The 19,585-nt window shown below is 38.0% G+C and overlaps 1 protein-coding gene across 5 annotated transcripts in view; it reads left to right on the top strand.

The window, feature by feature from the left end:
• ZNF385B (zinc finger protein 385B) overlaps positions 1 to 19,585 on the top strand; it is a 172,673-nt gene that overhangs the window by 18,960 nt on the left and 134,128 nt on the right. For 3 of the 5 annotated variants that reach the window (XM_033010943.2, XM_033010944.2, XM_033010942.1), the window contains exon 2: positions 13,956 to 14,258. In XM_033010943.2, coding sequence (XP_032866834.1) covers positions 13,958 to 14,258 — 301 coding nt within the window. In that variant the 5' untranslated portion in view covers positions 13,956 to 13,957. Of the gene's footprint in view, positions 1 to 13,955; positions 14,259 to 19,585 lie in introns of those variants that run through there. The other 2 variants (XM_042784316.1, XM_033010947.2) reach the window with 2 other exon arrangements.

The following is a 19,585-nucleotide window of genomic DNA, read 5'->3' as shown; positions in this document are numbered from 1 at the left end:
GCAGATAAGTGTTCTTGTCAGGGAAAAGGAGATTCTGTGTTTTTTTTGTTTTTTTTTTTTTTTTTTTTTTTTTTTTTTAATGGGGACACTTCCTTAGTCTTGGAAAATAAAGGCAAAGGGAAGGGGGAGGTTGTGGGAACATAGGGGAAGAGGAGACACCTGCCTTCTGATGCATTTATGCACTACACACACTAGGGAAAGAGAAACTTTAAACCAAGAGCCAGAGTTGGCCTAGAACAAATGGCTGGAGATCACCCTGGAAAACCTTGTATGGCGAAATACAGGTCCGATTGTCCTGGCTGAGGTACACAAGGACTGAACTTGAAGGTCTTTTTTTTTATTATTATTATTTTTTTAAGTCCTGTGTTTCTTACAGTGATAAAGCATAGCAGGAGTACAGGACTTGACCAAGTGCATGGCTGAAAGAGAACATCAATGCTCCTGCTTAGCTGCCAGAAATATTGTTAGCTCTGAACATTCAAAAATCTTGTCAGGTCCTAGAAGAAAATTGAAATTGGGTTCTCTTTAATTCCCTTCGAGTGTTTGAGCCTTTAGGTCTCATATTTTCAGTCATCTCTACAAGGATTACAGGGATATTTAAAAAGTTTGAGTTCCTAGGGATTTTTTTATGGCTGCATGAGCCAGTCTTAAGAAAAATACCTAATATTGCAAGTTGTAATTCTGAGAGCTAGCAGCCATGAGCTGATGAGTGCATAAACAAGAGACATCAGATTGATAAAGTAGGTTCTTTTAAGTGAACCTTTCTAAATGTTGGATGTTTCAAAATGTCATGTTTGTGATGGCAGCACAGGAGGCATATTCAATCCACTGGATCCTTTTAAGGAAGTAAGTGTGTTCAAAACTGTCTTGTAGCAGAAACTGTGTTCAGTTACCACTTAGTCAGCAAAGTATAAATTGAGCACAGGTCAAGTAGGTAAGCTAGTCTGAGACAGAAAGGTCTTCATTAATCAAGGGATCTGATAGAAGAATTGTTTATCACAACGATATTTTGCATTATGAAGCCAACTGTCTACACATTGGAAAAAGAATATTTTTCACTTTTCTTAATAAAATGTTCAGGAAGTTGAAAAGCCACCAAGTGTCTTCAAGGAATGTGACAGCTCAGACAAGGGAGAGACATCTACTGAAATAAGGTATAGAAGTCAGCTTTACTGCAATCTTAAAGTTGCAAAGGGCTTTGAATAGTGAATGACTCGAGAGAAATATCTCATGAGAGTGAAATGGGCTTCTGAAGGATAACTTCATCTGTAAATGCTAAAGTAAAAGCTTCTTGTTGTGCACCTCAGCATTTTCAAGTGCAAAAATTATATATTCTGCTCACACTTCCATCTTTCTGGGGGTTATATTTATTCAGAGGAGATTAACAGCCAATTTTCAGTGTGACTGCCTTCATCAGAAGTTTATCCCTTTGCAAAATGATGTTTTTACTTTTTATGGGAGCAGTCTGCATGAATTTCTGTGAAGACTTCAGATTCATAGTTGTAAAATGAAAGGTGGAAAAGTGTTTATATCCCTAAGGAGATGCCAGAATTGTATTCTGTGTAGGATTGCAATATAAGACTAACTGTGACTTGTATAGTTTTATTAGTCAGGCCTTTTTGTGTTAAATAACTTTATTGTGTTATTGACTTTTAATTACATTTATGATTACATGGACATGTAATAAAGCTATGTGTTCTGCAGGTAGCTGCAGTAGGATACACAGATTGGTATTTGTGGTCTCTGCAGTAGGGGAAGCAGTCTAGGATGATATAAAGCAACTGACAGCTATAGTAACAGTCATTTAAAGAAGTGTAAGGAAACTTTTTGTTAAGGAGCATGGAAAAATTCTACCTTGTGCCCCTCATTGCCTCTGGTTGCTTGTGTGGAGGAAGAGGAATGACAAATCCTTCTCTTTGCATGTACTTGTCCAGATTTTCTTTCTTTAGATGGGCCCGGCTTTTTCTTAAGAGCTAGGCTGTCATTTGGAGGTGGCTGGTGTATTCTGTTCTTCTGCCCTGCCTCTGCCCGACACAGTATGAATGCTGGAGGAGGTGATACACTCGTGCTGACTGGAGGCGTCTTCCTTCAGCATCCGCTGCCGGGCTTCCAGGAAGATCTCTGCTGATACAGCCCACACCAACAAGGCTTGCAGCACCAAGGGCTCGTACAGTGCTGGGCCCCCACAGAGACCTTTGAAACCCCTATCTCTCATTGCTGTGCAGTACAGACCTTCATGATCTCTCTCCTTTGTGCCCTGTTTCTCTGATGTCAATGATTTAAAGGCAATTTGTCTGTGCTTTGAAATCCCACTTCTTAAGGGGTGAGCTTAAGCAATACTTCTTTGTTTTTTAATCTGTGCAGACGGTGATATAACCTTTACACTTGTCCAAGGGTTAATTCCCTGCCTCAGTGAAAGGTTTTCATCTACATGGTGATTTAGAAATGTTAGGAAAAATGCACTGGTGGATGTGTTTTTCTGTTTTCTCTGTTTGCTTTATATCTTTATCAATATACAAAAATAGACTTAATTAGATGATTTAAGAAGAATGTGTAGAGTTATTTTGTGTAGTTTGAGTGCTTAATGGCCCCAGGCTGGGAAAATTGCTATATTCTCTGTTAACCATCTATAAATGGGTATAACAGATGAAGTGAGTTAGAGGAAGTTTACACTGTCTGTGAGGCAGGCAGAAGATGTCACACTAGCTCTGCTTTTTAATTGACTTTTATTTCCTCTATGTGTATATAGTATGACAACACATGAGCAGGAAGATAAGAATCTACAGAGATACAAGAGTAGGAAAAGAGCTGGGGCTGGGAAAGAAATCATAAGATGGAGAACAGCCGTCAAAATGATAGCAGTAGAGAGATGCAAGGAATGGAGGCAGAAAAAACATCCTGTCAGCAAGAAGGAAAATTTCTAAAATTTCTTCAGACCAAAGCAGTATGTAAGGTCTTCAGAATTTTATCTTGCTTCTTGTTTCTCAGATTCCATCTGGTTCCCTCTGAGCTTGTGGGCTGAATGTGCCTTTTGCCACTGATCACAGTGAGAATCGTTTGCTGTTCTCAGAGTGTTAGAGGTGGGTCCAGCAGCACATTTTCGCTTGTTCTTGATTTACTGCATGCCTGTTACAGTGCAACTTACCCTTCTTTTATTGGGCCTTTAGAGAGCCATAGCCTCCTGACCTGTCTGATCTAAAATAAAATTAAACTAACCTAGCAGGTCTCAAAAAGTCTTACAAACTTGACAGCAGATGGCACATGCTTTTTGTTTAGCCCTGCATATACAATCTTGGTGGGTGGTAACTGCCTTAGGACAAAATCAGCATCCCACCAGTCACCATCTGGGATGGCAGATGATGTGTGGGACTGTCATGAATAAGCATTCTGATGTTTGTAAATGTCCGAAGGAAGACACTGCTTGTTAGCACAGCAGTTGGTATGCAGTCAACACTGTGAGAAGCTTGCTTTATGCAGTAATCAGCAAAAGCTGAATTGTGTGCCTCGGGTCCATCTCTGTAATATGGGTGGGTGTAAGGTGATTCTTCCATAGCTTGTTCATTTGGATGGTGAACTGGAACAGCCCTTATTTTGGCAGGTCTTTAATCTCTGTCAGTGCTTTTGTGCTAAAAAGAATACTGTTTCTTAGGTACTGCAGCAGAGGTGATGTTTAGATGCCTCACATCAGTTGGTCCCTGGTGCTGATGGTGAGCACATATACATGCTATAAAATGTGACCTTGCTTTGACAGTCTAGTCTGAGTTGATGGGTGAAGGGAGGGGACGATTTGGACACAAAGGTGTAAAATGACTTGTAAAAGAACACCCCATAGTTTTCTTCCAGGTGCAGGAGGGAAATGCACATCTTCTGATCGTCCTCTACTCCTGTTATCCCTTCTCCCAGTTGGGGAATTCAGAGACAGAAGTGTGAACCACAATGATACCCACAGGCCACTCCCCTCATCCTTTCTGTCTCTGTGCACTAAGCCTCTCTTCTGGACTAAGTGCTTTGAGCAATACTACTTAGACCAGTTTTGGTTGGAAGGGTCACTTGTCATTCATGTGACAGGCTCTTTACACAGAGTATTTTAGATAGTAAAGCTGGTCCTATAGGAAGCTCTGGTTTCTATCAAGTACAGACACCTTTGAAAGGAAGAAATCTGTGTATCTATTGTACAATTTGCTTTATTCTGCAGTTAAGACATACGTTTTGGTTTGTGTTACAGTATGTTTTATTTGCACTTAGCTGGTCTGTGTATCTGCTGAAATGGCTATGAAGCAACAGTATAGCAAAATGGCATCTACTTTAGTGATTCAAATAGCTAACCTGACTATTCTTAGTACCTTCAGGATACTTGGTGTAGAACATATACAAGAGTGCAGAGCTTAAAATTTTTATTCAGTGTAGTGCTGTTGGAATTGCTAATAGTTCTTTGGTATGAAGGTTTTGGAGTAGGGGAAATATACCATCTGAGTCTCTTCAAGTGTTTTTCTGTCTTGAGATATGCACATAGTATACTGATTTTATGCGAATGAATAGTAAAAGGGGAGAAAACCAAACAAAACCTCACATGAATTCTTAATTCAAGTACTACCTTTTAGCTTAAAATTGAAGTGTAAAGGTTAGAGGTATGTCCAAAAGTTTATCAAACCCAAACTAGATTGATGCAATAGTATGGTTGCACTGGCTGGAATGCAAAGAAATGAGAAGCGTTTGTCTGTCAAATTTGTAAGAGCAAATGCACTGTAACAGGCTCTTAATTGAGGGAGAGCAGGGTGGATTATCTGCAGCATGAAAACACAAGCGTGTGCTATTTCTGGATCAGGGTGTGAAATGTCAGCAAAACCAGCAAAAGGCTGCCTTATTTTTTATGAATGGAAGTGTGTATTTCAGTGTAGAATAGGATAGGTATTCAGAATGGATTTTGCAGGCAGCGGTCGCTTAAAGCCTGGGGTGACTGGCAGCTCAAGTTTAGGAGAGGTCTGTACAAGTCCATGGATGGGCAGGAGGAATTAGGGAGCAGCTATATCTTTGACTTTGTTCCTTCATGTGACTTCAAACTAGGTGATCCACTTGCCTGTTCTTATGGTTTGTCATTACCAGTTGAATAATTCGCTTATATCTTGATCATAAATCTTAAGTAGTTAATCAGACAAAATATATGTCATGTGCCTTTACCTTTGTACTATAAGGGAATGTCGCTTTCAATGTTTTTTGAATTCCAAAAGAGAATTGATACTTTATATGGACATTGATAGCCTCTTATGGATGACTAATCTGGGAGGATCCTAATCTTTTTAGGAGCACTTTAGGATTGACATTCACTGCCACTGATCATGCTTGCAGTTTGAGCAGGGTTTTTTCTCCTTCATATTCTTAGTGTTGTCAAGCTAGCTGATATATCTCTATCTCACACTATTTATGAATGTAGCTTGTTCTTGGTTCATGCCCAGCTATTATTTTAATGCAGTCCTTGAAGTTGTTGCTCTTGTGTCCAAGAGCTCTTTTGCAGCATTACCAGGCTTTATCCCGAGTTAGTGTTTTCCAGTACAACTTATATAAAACTCCTAGCAATGTCAGACTTAGGCTATATGAACAAGATGGCTGTTTACTAGCCTGGCTTTTCATTGCGGCTTCCTTTCATGCTCAGGTGACTTCTTGGTATTTTTAAGAAAGGTACAAAATGATTTTTTGGTTCCTGAGACAAAAAGTTTATTTACTCCTCAAATGTGATTATGCTCAAACAAGATAAAGCAACAGCCAGATACAAATACCCTGTGGGAATCTCCCATTATGTCAGTGGGTTTTGGTGTTTATTCATGCAAGTTCATGCCTAAAACTTTTTTATAATTAAAATAGATGCTTCACTAGAAGTACCTTATATTTTGTACCAGTTCTCCAACTAGTTAAAAGCCATTTGCTTTAGAGTGGGTATTAAGTTATCTTATGTTTTGAGAGATGATTAGAAAACATATAGAAATAATTTGTTCTTTAAAAAACTCCTAATATTTTTGTGGTTCTTCTGTTGTTGAAGGCAGGTTCAAACTATAATCTCTACGTCATTTTCCTTTTCTAAGTTTTTTTTTCAGCTCTTCTGAGTTGTAAAATCTGGTGGAGATGCATCTAATTAATGTTTTGTGTTATTCAATGTAGATGTTTTTTCTATGGAGGAATACAAGAGGAGTCCTTTGATTTAAAAGAATACTTGAATCCAATATGTTGAAAGATGCAAGTAAAAAATCCAATCTAGCAGCTTTGTAGAAGTCTAGAGATTTAGGAAATAGTCTGAGAAAATTCTCTTAGACAATATAATTCAATTTATTTTATTAAATTAGTAATTGATAAGACAGTTCCCTAGTCTCCAGGATGTAGATTGTGAAAATGGGCAAAATTGGGAATACACTTAAGAAAACTCACTTTGTTAATTTCTACTTGGAAAAATTATGCTTTTTTAAATTTTAAACTTTTCAAATGCTTCATCAAGCAAAATCATGTTATGATAATGCTGGAAAACTAACTCTGTCTTGAAGCATAATCCAATATAGCTGTCTGGACTCCAAACTTGATTAACCTTCTTGGCAGCAGTCTGATACATTGTGTCAGATGAGGATGTATCTCTTTGGCAAGTAAGTTGATGTGTAAATCTATTCTTGTTAATGTTAAGAATGCCAGAAATCTGTAAGTACAGGGGCTAAAGAGGAAAGGATCAACCTTATAATTAGAGCTATCTACAAACATGGGCACACACAGCTGCAGTCTGTGATAATCTAAGTCAGGAGTGATTTTATTCACTCCAGTTTATATGTGCTCACAGTCTAGTACAGTAGGTCTAATTTTAGGTTTCCTTAACATGGGCAATTTCAAGGCTGGTAGAACAAAGCAAAATACTAGCTACTTGAATGTTTTTGGCTTTCTGAATTACCTTGTACTGAACAGCTAATGTTTGTGTTGTGAAGCAACCATCTATTTTTGTAGTTTAAAGACAATCTCGTTCAAATGCTAAATATTCTAAAATGTGTTAGTGAAGAGACTGTCAGCCATTTGTCATACACTATTGTCACGTCCTACTCAGACAAGGGAGACAAGTGACTTAGATTTGTAAATCCCCAATGAAATGGACAACAGTGAGACAAGCCTCAAAGTATATGTACAAGCATATATTGATTTCCCACAGTGTACTAACTGGATACACAGTAATTGGCTAAGTAGATGATGGATTATGGCAAGCGATACGTTATGTCTTGTGTTACCTAATGATAATAAGGATAAAGGGGGAAAAAAAAAAAGGAGAGAGAGGTAGAAATAGAGATCACTGGTCCGGTTCCTGTATTGGTGCCATCCCAGTTTGTCAGGGATGCATCTGTCTTGTCAATTTCCTATCCTCTGCTTGCTTTTTTCTTTCTATATTTCACTCCTTCCCTGCCTCCCCAATTTAGACACATTTTCCTTGGGTCTGTCCCCTGGGTCAACCCACATACCTATGTATCACATGTATGGGGAGGAGTAAGGTGCTTCATGGGATGATGTAACTAGCAGGAGTGTCAACTTTAATATGCATTTTGTAGATAATAAAGTAAAGGTCATTCACTGGACAGATGGCCTTTGAAACTTTACAAGATGCACCAATGCAGAGCTGTCCTTCATTCAGGGGGCTTCCTCCCCCAGCTGCATCCTGTGCTATTCAGGCAGCACTATCGTCTTCAGCTTCTACATTATTCACCCCATGACTATAGTTTTGTTACTTGCGAGTGTTTGAGACAGACATTGGCTTGGAGGGCCTCTGCTCCCCCCCATCCCTTATCTCTTTGTCAGGCTGTTTTTCTCAGTCTATGTTGCAGGGAGTTACAAGTCGTCTTTCAACCATTTAAAACTTTTCATGCACAGGAATAGCAGGCTGACTTCCTATTCCTGTTCACACTGATAACCAGCATCAAAATACAGGCTAAAAAATTACTTAACCTAGTTTGGTCAGTGTGCCATGATTAACTGGTTTATCTGTCACAAGGAATAAAAATTTATTTACTTTTCTGAACCATCCAGTTTTTCCTGTAACTTTGAATTAAAACACTCAGTGCTTTGTGAGCAGAGATGAAAGAAAAAAGGAAGAATTGATCAGATGTGTATGGATGGGTAATAAATAGTTTGACAGGTGGAAACATTGCAGAATATGATGCCTTCTTGAGGAATTTCAGAACAAGATGAAGATTAAACATGGCAGGTCTCTGTTTTGATTTGTACTGAAAGAAAGAAGAACACATCTTCTGAAAGAAAACTGGTCCCTTAAACATATGGGGGATTTTTCAAGGTTGGCTTCAGAACAGTCTCTAGTGCTTTTTTAACACTGTAGGATACTGCACACAAGGCACTATGCATATGCTGTTCACCACAGTATCCCAATAGAAATAGAACTTGTTGCCCAGATGGTGCAAACCATATGCCTCTTGATAGTTTATCTATGTTTGGGAAATACTATTTAAAAGTATAAGAAAGGTCATAAGATTTCTCAAAAGCGGCCCTAGTGAGTTTCTTTTAAATAATGCTTTGGAGGTATTCAAGCTGGTGTTTTTTGTTTGTTTGTTGTTTGTTTGTTTGCCTTTTTTTTTTTTTTTTTTTTAATGTGTGTGTGTTTTATGACAGAGATGAGGAACTGTGGAATCATGCTTGTTACAGCGCAAGACCACAGCTCCTAAGGCATGCATGCAGGCTTCACTGGTCCATCTGCATAGATAGTTTTTCCCCACAGGAGGTTCTTAAGAGGTGTACAGCACAAGGCTCAGTCTTGGATGTCTCTTTTTCTTCCCCACCCCCCACCAGTTGTCTGAATGAACCTTTTTGGAAATGTAACAACATAGAAAGACAGTGAATTTTTGTATTTGTTCCTGTGTTTTCCGTAAGTCATTTGACTATCTCCAAAGTCTAAAGGGGAAAATTCTCTTTGCCCATATGTAAACTGTTAAAATACATTTTCTGTTTTGCTTATCTGTCACCGATTCACAGAGGGACGGCAGTCTAATTACATTTCCAGTATAGTGGTTCTTTGAAGTATAAACTAATTAGGAATGGGCATTGCAAAAGTTTAGACCAGCACTCAGGAAAAGAATGCTTCATGTAACCATCACTAATTCATTAGGATAATCAAAGCTTTTTTCCTTTGAGTAAAGATTTGCAGATTCTCACCTACAACAGTGTACTATATATAATACTTCTTTGTAGATCCTCTGAAAGCACAACTCTGTTTAAAAGTAAATTAGCTAAATTGAAAGGCTAATTGCCTTGAGCTTCAAGTACAAAGGATGTCCATGCTTAGATTTCTTTGCCAGCTGCAAGAGGCTAAGAAGATGTGGTTTCAGAAATCCTAACAGGGTATCTCATGACACCTAAGAATTTTAATGTGGTGTCATAAATCACTTACTTATTCTTGCTTCAGTATTGCTTGCAGAAGCTATATGGATAGATCAGTTCTGTGTACTGGGGACGAAATGTGGCAGGGGGACAACTTGTTTAGTCTGGTAACAGTTTATGTCAAATACCTGAAAAGCTCTTACATTTGCATTACTTCCTCTTATAATTTTGATCAGACTAAAAATGAGTATCTCTAGTTTGAATCGGAACTTACTTTTGCAAGAGAAAAAGACTTTCAAATACCTGTAAAAAATGGATATGGCATACAGTTTCTTTATGGACTTGGATTTTTTTGGATCATTTCAGCTGAAAGTTTTCTAACATACTTAGATGCTCTTGTTTCCTGCTTTTTTTCTTGTTTCCACATTCTTACCTTTCAATTTTTAATTGGGTCTAGTCTTCTAAGTCGTTGAGTAAATACAACTACAGTGATACAGCACTGCTGTTGTAATCACACTAGCTGTGTGTCACTCCAGTGTGATTGACAGAATCATGTCCTCTTTGTATGGGACATTTTAATTTGTGGATATTGTTATGTATCAGCTGCTGCTGAGACTTGGCTTGTACTGTGCTATATCCAGGTTATACAGAAGTGGGAGCTCACAGGATTGATCTATTTTATTTTCCCCATATGATAATTTCAATCCTTTCTACGTTTTAATGAACTCATGTTCTTGTTTTAAGTCTTAAACCTACTTCTAAATACTTCACAATTCCATCTATAACTATTACTCCAGATGACTTTTTTTTTTATTTCACACAATATAATGATCATGTAACTCCTCTTTATTCTCAGTTCACTGGCTGTAGTCTCAAGTAGTTGCTTCTGTTACACGATAATGTTATTGAGCTATGTGTAAGCCTAAGGAATGAAATGGCCTCATTTCATATCTGACTCCTGGTGAGTGAGAATAAGTATCATCCAGAACTCTACAAAATCTGTCTGCACTGAAAAGCTCTTTTTGAAGAAGAAGAAACAAAAAGACATTTGCCAGATGCTTGCTTGCATAAATTTGTGTGAATTGGAAATGTAGAGAATAGGAAGAATGCTCAAGATTTTTGGTGGTGGTGGTGTTTGGTTTTATTGTTTTTTTTTTTGTTTTTTTTTTTTTTTTTTTTAATTAGAATTTAATGTGTATGTCCAAGTTTCTTTCACAAAAGTGTAAAGCATTCAGATAGCCTTCTAAAGAAAGGTTACATCTTACAAAATAAATCGCATTCATGGTGAGATTCTTAACACTGACTCAATGCAGAATTGTACTTGTTCTGTATATTCTAGAGCCAGGACGTTTCAGCAGAGATTTTTAAAGGTGTCTTTTTCTAACTCTAACTTTATAGAAGAAAGGAGGGAGACAGTATTTTAAAGTCAGATGGGACTTCATGTGAAATAACCTTTTTATTTTTTGAACAAATACATACACCACAAGAAGTGATCAGTTATGGTAAAAGCTGTGTTACTGTGTGAAAGATGTGCATGCTATAAAGCCTTGGTGGATGTTTGCCGCCAACATTTTCTTCTTAAAGACTTCAGAAGGGACTGGACAAGGCTTTTCAAACACAGATGATTTGTTGTACCAAATGTTCAGGTCTCAAATCCCAGGAAGACGAGGGCTGGGATTTCTGTGTAGGAGTGGGCTGGTGGGGTTTGGTCTCTGGCTCCATGTACCGGTCCTGTCCAGGGTTAGGCTGGTCAGAGTATGCAGCTGCGAGTGCTCCTAAAGCCAAGGTAGAAGATGGTCAATGTAGATATTTTTTCAGAACTGCTTTGCATCTGCTGTTCCTATCAGTTGCTGGGAGGTCAGTGCTGCTTATAATCAGGTCATCATTTAATTTAAATGCAGAGCTTTAGGCAATCATGGTTATTTTAAGATTTCAGCTTGTGGTTATTAATTCTTAAATTAGTAGTAAGAAATTGCTTTAAGGACTCATTTGTCCTGTGTTAATGAAACTAAGAGTACTTTGTAGTAAAAGTGGGTTTAAAACTATTCTGTTTGTAAAAACAAAAGTGAAACTCGGACAGTGGTTTCTTTTTCTTTGAAGGTTAATTTTCTTTCCAAACTGGGAGCTGGGATGCCATAGGGTATAGGTGTGGTGTCTGAATCCTTGCTGCACTTAGTATTTCTTTCAGGGTGCGTCCATGTTAAAAACATTTTTGGTCACATCAGGAGTGTACTTTTGAGGCATGTGTCCATATTTTCCCCCACATACCCTGCTCTTTCATTCCTTTGGGTGAAAGTAAACCAAAATGTGCAGTCCAGGAGTGTATGTATCTTGTGCTGTAATGATGATGGGCTAATGTAGTACCTTTCTGAAATAAACCCCCTTTGAAAGGTTCTGGTGCTGTTACAGGTACTTATCAGTAGCTGTCTGCTCCATCAGTCTGTCTTCTGGTCCACGCAGCTTCCTAATGAAGATGTTTGCTGCTGCCACTTGTAAATGTATCCAAACCAACTGAGTTTCATTAAGATCTTCTAAACTATTGAGATAATTACTGAATTATATTTTGAGTTGTTATTTCATTTCTGCAAACTTATGAGATTTCTGACGAGCCAGGACTTCTAAACTGTTACCTTCTTTTGTTATTAAATAATTATGTTTGTAAGTTTATAGCATCTAAAACAATATAACATAAAAGCACTTTTTTTTTTTCAAAACCTTTTACTTCAGGAAACAAAACCAGCAGCATTATTTTTTGAAATAAAAATACACAGAAAACAAAGGAAGTAGGGGAAGTTATTTATGGTTTAAAAAACACCTTGTAAAGTAACAAATACTAAAGCTCTACGCAGATTAAATTTTCAGATGAAAATGTCATCTAAGCTCAGCTGAGTCAAGGATCTTGGTTGCTTGCCTTGAAATATGATACTTATGCTTAAATGATTTAGTGTGACAGTGTCTAGCCTAGGTTTTCAGGATCACTAGTATTTTGTTTTTAAAAGCAATTAGGTACCTGTAAGCTACAATTATTTTTAATAACTGTTTTTTGTTTTAATACTTGATGTGATGTGTATCTTAATGAAAGTATTGTTTATATTTTTTGTTTATTTGATGACAGGACTGTCAGTTATATGAAACAAGTATGACTATGAACTATTTATTTAGAGTACTTGATCGGTGAATCATGCTTGACGAGGAATCTGTACAAATACTGAAATTTTAAGCATGGGATAGATACACTCTGTCCTACCATATAATTGACTCATTTAAATAGCCTATCTGTGAAGTTGTTTCCATTTACATACCTGTGCCAAAGAACCAGACTTTCTCCTGGTAATATGCTCATCTGGTAATGAGAGTAGTATTCCAGTATTGCTTGTGAATACAACACTGTTTTGGAGAGGATTGCTATGACTGCTTTTGTGTTTTGTTGTGTGTGTGGAGGTGTGGTTTCTCTCATTCCTCCCACCTAACAGGTTGGTAGGTGTGCACAAAGATCTGTGTTGCTCTGGTTCCAGGGCTGAAAATGGGACCTTGCATTTGAAGCTTCTTTACTTCTGAAAGCTGACTATAGATGCAGTCTTGCCTGGAAAGAGCTCCTCTTCTGCACAGCTCCCTGAGCCAGCCTGTGGCTGATCCAGAGTATTTGGGTGGTGGTGGGAGAGAATAAAGTGTAAACAGCAAGTTGTTTAGCCAAGAAAACAGAAATATTTTCTATTGGATTTACCCAAGACCCTTCTTCCCCTTATAAAGAGCAACACTCCCTCCCCCCCCCCCGCCCACCCCTCTTTTCTTCTCTACTGGTTTAGCAGCATACCTTAAATAAAATATACACCTCTCCACCTCCTCCCACCACCCCCCATATATATAAAACTGTTCTTTGTGCAGCTTGGCTCATTTATCATCATGAGGTTTTTATTTTCTAGGGACAAGTGCATATTTCAGGCTCTTGGATTGTTGTTCAGGGACTGTCATTTACTGTGTGTTTGTGTAGCTGCCAAAAGACTAGTTTCTAGCTGGCATTTTCCTGTATGATAGTTTTAACTGTGAAGGTATTGATGGACTACTATAGGGAATGTCTTAATGTTTGTGTGAAGGCTCAAGATTTGGGTGTATATAAAAGTAGAAAGTATTCATTAGTCTCACTTGAACAGTCTGCTTGCTTTCAGTGTTTCAGTAACATCTCGTCATCATCCTTTTTGTTGAATAATTGTATTTGAGGCAGTGGGTACTGCTATGGGCATTGGAAAGTGAAAAGCTCTGGAACCAGTGTTTAGCGAGGCAGAGGAAATGTATTTGAAAATAATCTTAACAACTTCTAGAGATGCAATGATAAACCTGCTTTAAAATAGAGAGCTTGCAGAACAAAATAATGAGTTGTGAGTTGTTCTTGTGTGCAGGCTGTGATATATTGCCAACTTACTATTTCTGAGCTCTGCAGTGTGTCACAAATGCATGTATTTCTCTGTTAAGCGATGCCTCTGCAATTTGGAACCTTACTTGTTGAAACTGGTCTTTGGTTCATGTTGTATAGCATTTTAAAAAAGAAAATGCTGATTTAGTAGTAAGCATTATTAGTTGGCTTCTAGTAACAATTTTGTCTGCTTGCTTTGTAGGTATGAAACGTCCGTTAAGTCCTGACCACGTCTTTGAAGATGGGATTATGAATCAACCAGCTATTCTACAGGGCTTTGAAGAAAAAGGACTGAGGAATGACAGACAGGACTATCAATTAAGCAAAGAAAAAAAGAAGATACTGTTTTCTTTCTGTGAAGTGTGCAATATACAGCTGAACTCTGCAGCACAAGCTCAAGTTCATTACAATGGGAAGTCTCACCTGAAAAGAGTGAAGCAGCTAAATAATGGAAAACTCCCTACAAGTACGGCTCCTGGCACTTTGTTTGCAAGTACAAGCACAGGTACATGATTAGTATGAGATGTTGGATTTTGGTCAAGGAATCTGAGGAAGATTTTAAGCTCTACCTTCCTTACCCAACATGACCATTAAACTTAATATAAATACTAGTAGTTCAGAATTACTTGTGCATTTATTTTCCTTTGAAGCCAACTTCTATTGAAGCAATATTGCATTAATGCATGATTAGTGGACCAGTTGAGCCTTGTGTAGTTGAGATTTGGTCTATTTAAAAGTAGCTGTTGTGGCTTCAAATAGTCATGCATTTTGTCATCTGCTTTTGTTCCCAAAAGAAAGTTCTGGAAGGGTGCTATGTGTACAGGGGAAACTTTTAAAAGACCTGTACTGGTGGGAGGAGGAAGAGAAGAGCTGGAATTTACAGGCCTTCCCCTTTCATTGTTTCTGCTTTCAGTGGTCTGCTTTTTAATTACTCTTAATCAAGTGAGAAGTAATTTGAAATAATACTTTTTACTTACTGGGCAAAACAAAGGTACCAAATGCTTGGGCAAAATGTGTTTAACATGCACAATGTAAAGGCGTAGAGTACATGATGTGGTTTGTTTTTTTTTTTTTTTTTTTTTTGTGTTTTTTTTTTTTTTTGTGTTAAACTTATTTCAGTGTTAAACTCAGCTCAGCTATTCTGAGAAAAATGTAGTATTTCCTTACTTCTCTATGCATATAAGAAAGTGAACACATGGAACAAATGATTCAATCTGGTCATAAGAGTAAGGATGTTGTGACTCTCCTTCCCTTTTTTTAAGGGGTCCTGGTATGCCATATGGTCTCTTCCTCTGATGTTCATAATTTAAGGATTTTTCTGCAGGATTATCCTTTTTCTTCAATGTTCCAACAGCACTGAAAATTTGTTAAAACACTTTTAAGGATGCTTTTCTTACGGCCAGTTGAAATATAGATACTTTCTTCCCTTCCATTTATTTTGTTAAGGAAAATTCAGGGTTTTTTGACATTCTGTGGAACCCAAAAGGGCCAAAGTTGATCTTAAAAAGCATTCTTTACATCTCAAGCAAGTGTAGAAAGTCATCCTTTTTAGTTCTGAGATTAAAAAAATGCTGCAGGTTTAAGGAATTATTGTCTACAAAAAGCAAAAGTGGCTGCTTATCAACACTTGGTATTGATGAAGTAACAGATTTCAAATCTTCATGAGAAAAGTTTTATGAATTTTATTAGAGATTTTTTATTTGCCACATAAGGGGATTTGCTTTGGAGTTTTCTTGTTTTGTATAGAAATAGGCAAATGGTATTAAAGGGTTTAAGTTTTTCTTTGTTCTGATTTTGGTTCTTGTTAACCGAAATTACTTAATTGTGTGTGTTCTTAAAACAGCTTAATATCTGTGAGACATTCTAACTTCATTTAAATTCCTCTGCATACTGATAGAAAACATTTTAAATGTTTGCAGTGTATATTTTTCTGTTGCTTTTTGTTATCTGGACCCCTGCACCTGATGTCTTTGCTGTCATTCCTGGGGATCACAGCTGATGCTCTGGCACCATTCCTCAAAGAATGCTCTGATTCTGAGAATATTTTACGCTTGATGGAACACATGCTTTGGGTTACTGTATAGCTAAGGAGTTAAAATTCATGTTTCTTTGGGCTTTGTTCACTGATCTCTATATTAGACTATATCCTAGTTATTTACTAGTTATGCTGGTCTATTCAGTGTATGTTGAAATAGGCATTGTGTTTTCATAGCTGAAGGGTGTGGGTTTCACAGTATTTTAAAGAAATGCCTTGCATAGGCAGTTTATTATTATTGCATGGGCAATTTAATATACTGCATAAGAGCCAGTAGGAGAACAAAATTTACTGAAATATAATTCTCAAATAACAGTTTCCAAAAATAAGTACAAATTAATTTTCTTATAAATTGACATTATCCAGGCCCAATTTTAATCCATGTCCTCTAGAGTGCTTTTACCCCTTGTAATGGGAGTCTGCCTTTCCCACTTCTTTGGGTAACATTGTAAACAGAATTAATTGTGCAGATGGTAAGAGAACAATTATATTCATCTCATTTCACCAGTAAACAGACTTTATTCCACGTGCGAAGGGAGCAAATAACTCCCCTTCATGGTTATAACTACATACCCTTCTAACAAACCAGGTAGCAAACAGTTCAGCACACCTCATTAAACTTTCTTTAAAAGTTCTTGCTGCTCTATGGTTGGAATTTCCTCTGTCTTCATAAGATGGATGTGAAATCTGTAATCTTCCTGTTGGAAAATAAGGTGACTGTAAATATATATGACTGTAAATATTCACTGACAGTACAGAAACCAGGATTACAGACCTGCCAGAACTCTCTTGATCCTGTGTGACGGAACTTATCTCTGTACCATCACTGCATCCAGCCTCCTTGCCTCTTGGACTTTCTTCCAAATGGGGATGAACACAAAGGAGTTATGAGACGTATTTGCATATTCATCCTCTTCTGAGGGTCCTCTCTGTGACAGCTGGCCTGAGGTTGTTATAAAACATCCTTTTAATTGTTGACTTCCACTGTGTTCTACAAGTATAACCTCATTTTGTTGCTAATAACTTTCAGCAATAGGTAATGGTCCTTGTACCACTGTTGAAAAGTTTACTAAGATTTGGTAACTGTGTAATTCCAGATCTTGTCAGTAATACTCTACAATGTATAGATTATGAGGTTTTATATATTTAAAGTCTAAACATCTTTTTGGAGATAACTTTAAAGTTACTTCTTCATTGTCATAGAATTTCAAAAGGTACTTAGCAACATACTATTCTAAAAAGCCTACTCTGTTTCTATAGTCTCTTGTTTATTTTGCCTCCTCCACCCCATTACTTAAATCTAGAAGCTATTTTGCTATTGTACCTCTACCTGCAATTTCAGTTACTTCACAGCAAGTGAAATTGCACATAAAGTAAAGTTTATAGCTGCTTTTGTTTATATTGACCAAATCAAGAAATCAGTTGACTAAATTAGAAGGCTTTGGTGATTTGATTCTCTCACCAAACTCCCCATTTTCTTTAGATTGATGTTAAAGATGAGGTATGTGAAGAAAGCAGCATTCTACTGGAAAAGTATATTGCACGCTATGTTAGAGCCTTTGCTATTGCGTATGTTAGTGATTGTTCATCACCATTTGTACCCATCCTGTCTTACTGCGGCTCAGGCTGAAGTTTGTTAGCTATACCATTCCCAAGAGCCATCCCTACCCTTGTGACCAGCATATCTGATGTACAGCCAGGCTTCTGCCAGAAGGAAATAAATGAAGTTTCAGGAAAATAAGAAAGTATATATTTGCTTCTTCAGCTTGAATTGGAAATTATTTCAGCTGTCTCTTACAAGCAGGAAGAGAAGAGGTTTCTTACAGCCTTGGGGAAGTGTATTTTGGGAGTGGGCCTGTTAAAAGCTTTTCAGCAGCATGTCTTGCTGGAGCCTGCAGCGGTGATAGCCATGGGTCAGGTCACATCACCTTGGGGTACCCGAAATCCCACCTGCTGCCCCGAATACAAGGGCTAAAGTGTCTGCTCTTCAGAGGGGGAGGAACCAATTTTGAGTATGGTGCGAACTGGGCTAATTTAAGATTGCTTGCCTTCTTACCTGCTAACAGACACCTAATGAGTTAAGCGTTGAGGGACAGAGGACGGGGAGGGCAGCGTGGCTGCGGGACCGCAAGGCTTCCACGAGATGGTGCTGCAGCCCGGGCGATCCCCCAAACCGGCCACGGCAGGGGGAGGTCGTTGCCTTGTTCTGCTGCTATTATATTCTTAAGCCTCTTTTATTAATCAAGCTATCTGTAGGGATAACAGCGAGTTGTTTGTTAATAGATACCGTGGCCAGTTTTGTGGATGATTCAGTTATACTTCTCCCAGTTCTCATTTGGGGATGACACCGATTTTGCTCCATGAATTCTCATTGCTTGTTCCCTGGGGTGGTATGTCGTGGTAAATCTCCTGATTCTCTCATTTCTCCCGTGCTAACAAGGGAACAGTTGGTGTAGTTTTAAAAGTGAGTGCACTAGAAATACCTCCTTAGGTCCAAATTTTACAGATCCTTGGAAATGGGTAGGGTAGTTTAATTTTTGTTACAGAGAGTGCCCAAATTCTAGAAGCGGGCAAAGCAGAATCACTTTTTCCTGGGTCCTAGGCTGTTTTAAACAGCAAATGTGCTTAGGGGGTCCATATGTCACTCATTAATGCCCATTCAAATATCTTTCTGTAGGTTTGGTTGGAAGTGAAATTGGGACATCAGTCCGCTGGCAGTGTGTTCTGGTATTAGCTCTGCCTTTTTGCTCCTGAAATCTCAGACCTTGCAGGACAGTTTTTGAAGTGTTGGGGATCCCTGTGCTGTGACTCTGTAAGGAACAGTCCTACAAATGCATTCCCCTGTGATGCTGAGATTATCAATACACAGCAGTGACAGCCAGGGATTTGTTAAACTAGCAAAATAAATACACGAATGACTAGGCTTCTGTTGTGTTCATGAACTAAATCAGGCCACAAAAAGGGCCTGGTATTGCCAGTGTAAGGGAGAAGGTAAAACAGCAGTCTTGGACGTGGGAGGAGAACAAGGCACTATGGAGAAGGCAAATTTTCTTCACTTTTGGCAACAGAGAATAGAGCTGCTTTGCCTCCTTGTGTGATGTCATATTAAGTTGGAAGTCTAGGAATCCTTTCAAGTTAATGGAGGCAGGAAGGCCCACAATTAAAGTGCTCGGAATTATCCTTCAGAGAATCCATGGACTATATAGCTAACTTAACTAGTTTGCCAAATGTCTAGAGTTAGGAAGTGTGAATAGTGTCTTCAGATATGTCAAATGAAAAGGACCTTCTTAAACATCTAATTTGGATTAATAATTCATTTTTTAAACATATGACCTTTTATTCCTCATAAAAAGTAAAACTGATTATTGGTAGGTATTGAGAAATTATTCTGAAAATATTTCAGCTAGCCTTAAATCCATATGCCCACCTTTGGCCTGGTGCATATGAGGAAGACTTCTGTTTTTTTTAGTGAAACTGTGAAGAAATTACCTTGCCAGGTGACTATGTCAGTGTAGGATTAAACAGTGGTCTGTTAAAACAGAATGAAACTGCAGTGCATTATGCAGATTTCAGTGGAATTTTTCCTTGTTTTTTAATTTTTGGAGGAATCTGAGTCTTTGTGTGTAGGTTTGAATCCTTAGCTAGGCCAAGACTAGCTTTCTGACAGGTAGCTTAGTTGGAATCTAAGAATGCTTTGTGCCAATTTAACAGAGAGCAGAATTTTTGCTTGCTTTAAGCCTCTCGATCTAGGTCCTCAAATTCCTTATTAATGTTTGTCTTTCATTTTTCTGAAAAAA

The sequence above is a fragment of the Tyto alba genome, unplaced genomic scaffold (assembly GCF_018691265.1).
Source record: "Tyto alba isolate M040663 unplaced genomic scaffold, T.alba_DEE_v4.0 Super-Scaffold_7, whole genome shotgun sequence".
Classification (NCBI taxonomy): domain Eukaryota; kingdom Metazoa; phylum Chordata; class Aves; order Strigiformes; family Tytonidae; genus Tyto; species Tyto alba.
Note: the sequence above shows the minus strand (reverse complement) of the source record. Positions and strands in the feature narration are given on the sequence as shown.